At 32.4% G+C, this 7404-nt stretch overlaps 1 protein-coding gene across 1 annotated transcript; it reads left to right on the top strand.

Moving 5' to 3' along the window:
* The first annotated feature begins 3688 nt into the window (after positions 1–3688).
* LOC112324033 (uncharacterized) lies at positions 3689–6207 on the top strand. The gene is made up of 5 exons (XM_024584513.2): positions 3689–3831; positions 3953–4110; positions 4231–4746; positions 4869–4998; positions 6029–6207. Exons 1-5 carry the CDS (start codon positions 3811–3813, stop codon positions 6035–6037), a joined length of 834 nt encoding a protein of 277 aa, XP_024440281.1. The 5' UTR covers positions 3689–3810; the 3' UTR covers positions 6038–6207.
* The last annotated feature ends 1197 nt before the right edge of the window (positions 6208–7404 follow it).

The following is a 7404-nucleotide window of genomic DNA, read 5'->3' as shown; positions in this document are numbered from 1 at the left end:
GAGTTACCAAGATCAATTGGAGTTTGTAACATTTAATGGGTTCCATCTATCAAATACAATTCGCCCACCCCGGCCAATTCTTCCATGAAATCTATATGGTGGCATTGATGTATCGTTCTTCATTGACGAATCTGCTTGTGGTACAATGCCTGCAGCTGCCAACCTTTCTGGAACCAGAGGCTTTGTGAACAAAAGCACTGGCTCAAGAGGGTCCTGTGTTTATCCATAAAATAAAAGAATTTAACAGCATATTTCATATTCAAGAAAGGACAGATGGAAGCACTGGCTGTTTGCATGGTCATCTGAATCAACAAATTCATCTTCACTTGAATCGAACTTGGAAGAGAGAGGGAATCCAGGAACAGCCAAGCTGTCTTCAAGGAGCTCAGTTTCATGCTGCACCAATGAAGTAAAGGATTACAAACAAAACACAGAAATTACATGGCACAACATACATCCAAATAAACAAATTGATATGTTGAATAATAGATGATCCAATAAAAAGAAGGGAAAAAAGGAAACAAAGAACCACCCATAAGGTACATGACAATTGGTGAACGTCCAGAATAAAAAAACCGAGGTAATTTTCTTGAAATGATGGAACTTTTAACATCATACAATAAACAAGTAGGTGCTCTTGTTTTGGGTAATGCTCCACAAAATGCTAAATACACCTCACATCAAATTCAAAAAGAAATTTTGCATGTCTTTGCTAGAAATGTTCAGTCTTCAATTCGTCATGAGATTGGTGATGCAAGATTTTGTTTAATTGTTAATGAAGCTCGAGATGAATCTATAAGAGAGCAAATGACCCTTATTATTAGGTTTGTTGATAGAAGTGGATTTATACAATGAACAAGAAGTTGGATATAATTCATGTCAAAGATACAACTACTTCAACTATTAAGAAAGAGATTTCCTTTGTTTTATCTCATCACACAATCTTGATGTTCAAAATATTAGGGGTCAAGGGTATGATGGTGCTAGTAATATATGTGGAGAGTGAAATAGTTTGCAAGCTTTATTCATTAATGATTGCCCTTATGCATATTATGTACATTGCTTAGCTCATCAATTACAATTGGATCTTATTGCTGCAACTAGAGAAATATATGATGTTCACACTTTCTTTCAGAATTTGATTTTTATTATTAACATTGTTAGTGCTTCTTGTAAGCGTAATGATGAATTACGGGTTTTTCAAGCAGCTACAATTGAACATTTAGTTGATATCAGTGAGATTGAAACGGGTAAAGAAGTTAATCAAGTAGGTGGTTTGTAATGACCTGGAGATAGCAGATGCAGTTCGCACTTCAAATTAATTTGCAGTTTGATAAAAATGTATGGGGCAACTTGCTTGGTTCTTGAAAACATTGCTTTAGATAGATCAACTTAGGCCCCGTTTGTTTGTTGGAAAGTAGTTTTCTTTTGGAAAGTGAATTCCGGGAAAAGTGAATTCCGGGAAAGTATTTTCCGATGTTTGGTAGTGTAATGGACAATAAGTTGGAAAACACTTTCTAGTGTTTGGTTATGTCATGGAAAATGAGCTGGAAAATAACTTATTAATGTTTTATTTTTCTCAAGTTTATTAAAATAATGAGGAACAAATCTTACAAATTAAAAAGTTGAATGAGAATGAAATTGAAAAAAAATATAATTTCATAAATTATCTCAAATAAAATAAATAATAATCAAAATAATAGAGATCAAATCTAAAAAATTAAAAAAAAATGAAAGATGAAGAAATTAAAATAATAATAATTAGCATTTCATAAATTATTTAAAATAAAATAAGTAACAATCAAAAGAATGAGGACCAAATTTGATAGATAAAAAATTTCAATAAAACAATGATAAGGAAAAAGCAAATAGCAATTATAAAAATAAGGACCAAAGTTAATATAAAAATTAAATTTTAAGAGATGAAATTGAAAAATAAATATTCAAAACAAATTATATATAGCAATCAAAAGTTTGAGGATCAAATTTGATATAATCAGCAAATAATGACATTTTTAAATTTTTCACAACTTCCGGAAAGTGTTTTCCGCCCAAATTTTCCAGGAAAACACTTTCCTGAAAACCAAGTTAAATTTTCCTTTGACTGAAAAGTGTTTTCCGTTGACCAACTTTTCTAATGGCAAACAAACACAGGAAAGTTTGGAAAGTGATTTCGCGGAAACCACTTTCCGGAAAACAAACACAGCCAAAAGGGAAAATACTTTCCTGGAAACCAAACCAAATTTTTCTTTGACTGGAAAGTGTTTTCTGTTGACCGGAAAGTGTTTCCGTTGATCGGAAAGTGTTTTCTGTTAACTAACTTTCCTAATGGCAAACAAACACAGGAAAGTTTGGAAAGTGGTTTCCCGGAAACTACTTTCCGGGAAACAAACATGGCCTTATTCTGAATGTGGTGATGCGACTTTTTCATTTAAGTTGCTAATGTCATTTGATTTTGCATTCATCTTACATATAATGAAGAATGTTATAGGAATTACTAATGTGCTTTGCCAAGCCCTGCAACAAAAATCTCAAGACATTTTAAGTGTTATGCATTTGGTGACTACCACAAAGCTTTAATTCAGAAGTTAAGAGATGATGATTGGGAAACTCTTTTAGAAGAAGTGACATTACTTTGTAAGCATCAAGACATTGAAGTTCCTGATATGGATACTTGTTTTTCTAATATGGATGATCTCACCATAAAAAAAATCAGTAACAGTTGAGCATCACTACCGAGTTGATATATTTACATCTATCATTGATCAACAATTGCAAGAGCTAAATAATAGATTCAATGAGCAGGCGATCGAGCTTCTTAAGTTGAGCATAGCTTTAGATCCTAGAAATGACTATAAATTTTTTCAATGTTGAAGATATATGGTTACCTGCTGACAAGTTCTATCCTGAAGATTTTTTTTACCAAGAAAAAATTCATTTGAGACTTCAGTTGCAGCATTATGAGCTTGATGTACACAATCATCCAAAGTTAAAGAACATGTCATCGATTACTGATTTATGTCAAGGATTGGTTGAAACAGAGAAATCAACAATTTATCCACTAGTTGATAAGTTGATTCGACTTATTTTAACTTTTCTTGTTTCGACAGCAACTACTGAATGAGCTTTTTAGCGATGAAGATTGTTAAAACAAGACTTTGCAATCGGATGGAGAATGATTTTCTTTTAAATTATTTGATTGTCTATATAGAAAAAGAAATTGCTAAAAGATTCACAATTGACATGAATATGTAAGAATCATTCTTTATTATTTTTTACTTTATTTCCAAGTTTATCAAACATAAATAATGTTTCGCTTTAGCTAATGTTTATTATATACTTTGTATGTTTATATTTGATAGGTATAAAGACCAACAACATTAAAGTGATGGATACATTAAGAAGATGAAATTAACTTCAGTACTTTGACTCAATTTAGTATTGCTCCAAATCTTTTACCTTATACAAATGTCATTATATGTTTGTAGTAAGTTATTTAAATAAAACTAAATCATGCAGGGTTTTTTTTGACAACTCATGTATAATAAATTAAAACAAATATTATATCTTGTTATATTAATTATAGTCTTCCTAACAAATAATCCTGCTCTTGCTTATAATTACTATTGTGTACTGCCGCATATTTTTTTCTAACTAATTATTTTTTCACCATCTTTTTTAATCGATTGTACACGCAGCTTTGCACAACTACCTGTTGAAATACAACAACTCCCTTCATCATCAAATGTTGTTTTATCGATAGAGGAACAAATCAAAGAAAATAGGAGAACAATACATGAGATTCTTTGCATGAATCCTTATGAGCACAAGGTTATTTTTTAAACCCTTTTATTATTAGCTTTGATAACATACTTTACCTTTTTCATATAATTAGTTTTTAAAATTTCATCTAACCACACTCCTGAAACATGTATTTCCTTTCCATTACCAGCATCTAAGATTCACATGTCAAGCTTCGATTGTTGACTTTGATTTTCCCAATGGCTGGTGGTATCCAAGCTGTCCAAAATGCAACAAAAAACTTAGTGGGGGCGAAAACAATTACACATGCATGGATCATGATGCTATCACCTCTCTTCCAATTCCATGGTAAGTCATCTAATTTCACAACTAAAGCAATATTAAGTTGTTAAATAAAAAAATCATATTCCTTGGATACATTATCATGCACTTCTTATTAATGAACATGTATTCAATTTTATATTATAGGTTTCGCTTAGAATGCATTGTTACCGATGGAGAAGATGTCACTAATTTTCTTCTATTTGGGAAAACTGCTGAGAACTTTTTTGGATCATCGGCCCACCATTATGTCTATAATAAAAAATTTATTGATCCCTCAGTTCTTCCTCCTGCCATGGCAGCAAAGTTAAACAAAAGCATGATTTTTCAGCTTCGATTTGGTGCTTTCAGATCCATCACCAACAGATGTGAGGTTATCATTACTAATATCTTTGACGACAGCACAAATAAGAGCATCCATCCTCTAGAAACAGCAACTCCAGAAGCTAAATCATCTCCTACATCCAAGACATCTACTCCATTAAGCTATATGAAACAGGTTCTCAAAGCTCCATCAACTCCACAAAATACTGTCACACAACTCAGGATTGCTCCTGATTCCTTGGAGACACCACCTCAGAACATATCACCAAACAATGAAACAAGCATAAACAGTGAAGCACGATGTGTACTTGATTTTGAAGATGCAACACAGCAGCTCAGGCAAGTTTACATTTCCCCACACTTTCTTTACATTTTTTTTTCCTTAACACGTGCTAAATTTGATGGTTCTTAACCTGTGATGGTTCTGCCTTGCATCTCTTTAACTCCTTTGGTTACAATAGTCATGAAGATGAGCATGACAAACCAATTGAAGTCCAAGGAAACCTGGGAAACATAGCTACATCTGAGACATTTGATCACTCACTTCCACCTTTGAAAAAACAACGGGCAACATCCTCATCTTCATCGAAGGTTTGATTTTTAACCTCACATTCTTATAAATCAGTTTCCAATTTGTCCAACATGCCTTTTATTTGTTATTTATTTTCTAATTCTATTTGTTTTTTTTTTATTTTACATTTACCTATTTCTCTTCACTTCACAGTCTATAATTCATGAGTTCTTTTCTTCTTTACATGCTAATTATAACATTGAAAACAATTCTTAAAAGAGAAAAAATCATTCCCTGGAAAATTTATATATCAATATTAATACTTTTCATTAAAACCAAAGAATTAGTAAAGGATATATGTATATTAACAATGAGAAGAAAACATAATTATTATGTGCACACAATAAATACTTAGATAAAGAAGAAATCATTGCAATTATATATGTGCATATGTTACTTAAACAATTGCAATAAATATGGTTACTTTCTTGGTGAATGCTGTAAATTAAAGTCATCCTAGAGGTTGGGGAACCATGACACCAATTCCTGATACATGATATGCACAATGGATGGTCCACATTTAGGCAGGACTGCAAGCTTTCTTTTAGGTGTTGTAGGCTTTGAAAGCACATTATCCAGGCATACACTGCACTCAATTTCTTCACTATGTTTTAATGCCACAAGAAACTTTTGTTTCGTTTCTTCTCACATGATTTCAAATGCTCCCCTCTTTCATCTTCCCTGAAGGAATAATCACAGCAATGTGATGCCGGAGTTTTTTGAGAAAAAAAGTTTTTCCTTTTTTTTTTCAGTTTAGGATTTTTATTGCTTTGAAAAAGGTTTTATAATGACTACATAAACTGTATATACAATAATGTAAAAAAAAAAAAAGCATGGTCAATTTTTATATCTTGCTTCATGCACACATTTAACTTCATCTACTACACAAATGTTCACAGAATTTTCAACCTTCAATTGCATCTATAACACAAAACAAAAAAAACCAAAAACATTTTTGTGAAGGCTATTTAACATGTCCAAAAAATACTAACAACAATGACTTGGATTTGTTGTCTTTACATAATTTATTTTATTGTCTTTACATTGCAGAAAAACTAGCAATTCCTCTACAAATGACTTGGATTTAGATTCCTGTAGCAAGAACATGGAGAGGAATCTGGCAGCTTATTTCCACTTTTGGTGTTGTTTATAACTTAATCTATATTATCATGATTGCTGCCTCTGTAATTTTGATATAGTTTGGAAACAACAATGTCCTTTAAGTGTTCAGCAATCTGACAGCTTATTTGCATTTTGTTGTTTATAACTTAATCTATAACTTTATCTATATTATCAAACCTTTGATACTATACCTAGCTGCAGTTCTTTTTATTATTGCTTAGCAATTATTATTTTTCATGCATGTTATGCTTATTCTGGTACAAAACTGTATTTTCATTCATAACCTAAAATCGCCCGCAGCAAAGCGCGGGCAATCAAGCTAGTAATTACTATTGTGTACTGCCGCATACATATAAATAAAAAAATTTGACTAAAAATAACTTAAATCATTGTATTATTCTCAACTATTACGCTATTTTGAATATAGCGACTATAAATTTAGTGCCTACTTTTTTTTTTTAGGCGTCTGCTCCCGACAAATTTCAGATGGCTTCATAGACTTTAATTTTCGAAACCCAGCCATGGAAGGACTTGAAGCTGCTATATGTCATTTGCCTTGTGACTATCCATCTGGGGGATTGTCTGAACAGGCATTAGTTGGATGTGCTTTATGAGATTCTAAAGACATGCTGATAACATTCTGACTTTCTCCTTCTTTCTCCTTCAGGTACTTTTAGGTGTTTTGAGCGTGTGGAATATTTCATTTTTTGGATATCCTGCACGAGCGAGTGTTTCTTCACTAGATCTATTAGCGTTACCATTCATTCAGTCAGCAACCGGTATACTTCTCTGATTAAGATTATTTTGTCAAGATTAAGATTCACAAGGACAACTTTTTAAGCTTTGAATTTATAGTTATGCTTATCTGATTTCAAATCAATTTGTTCACAGGAGAGGTTGGAAATAACCATGATGAACTCATGTCCAACTTCTTCGCCCAGCCAGATGCCCTTGCATGTGGAATGTTAGGTTTAAGCATTTATATATCTGCTAAAAGGATAAGAAAAAAGATACAATAAATTATATCTGCATGCTATAAGGGCCAAGACATATTACTGCTGTATCTGATTCATAGTGCAGGTGTTGTCTACAGTGATGTCGAATTATTAATTTATTTATATTTTTCGCAGACCCCAGAAGAGTTGTAAAGAAAAACAAGTTCTGTAGCATCTCGTACCTCACAAGGTGAATCCTCAGATTTACTACAGCATAGCTTTACCAATTACTCCTGAATGATTAATCTTAAGCATTGCTTTTTCCTGCCCAGACCTTCTCTGGCAATAGGCCTTCTCTCAGCCTTCTGC

This window comes from Populus trichocarpa, chromosome 14 (assembly GCF_000002775.5).
Source record: "Populus trichocarpa isolate Nisqually-1 chromosome 14, P.trichocarpa_v4.1, whole genome shotgun sequence".
Taxonomy (NCBI): domain Eukaryota; kingdom Viridiplantae; phylum Streptophyta; class Magnoliopsida; order Malpighiales; family Salicaceae; genus Populus; species Populus trichocarpa.
This window is presented reverse-complemented; position numbering and strand designations above follow the sequence as displayed.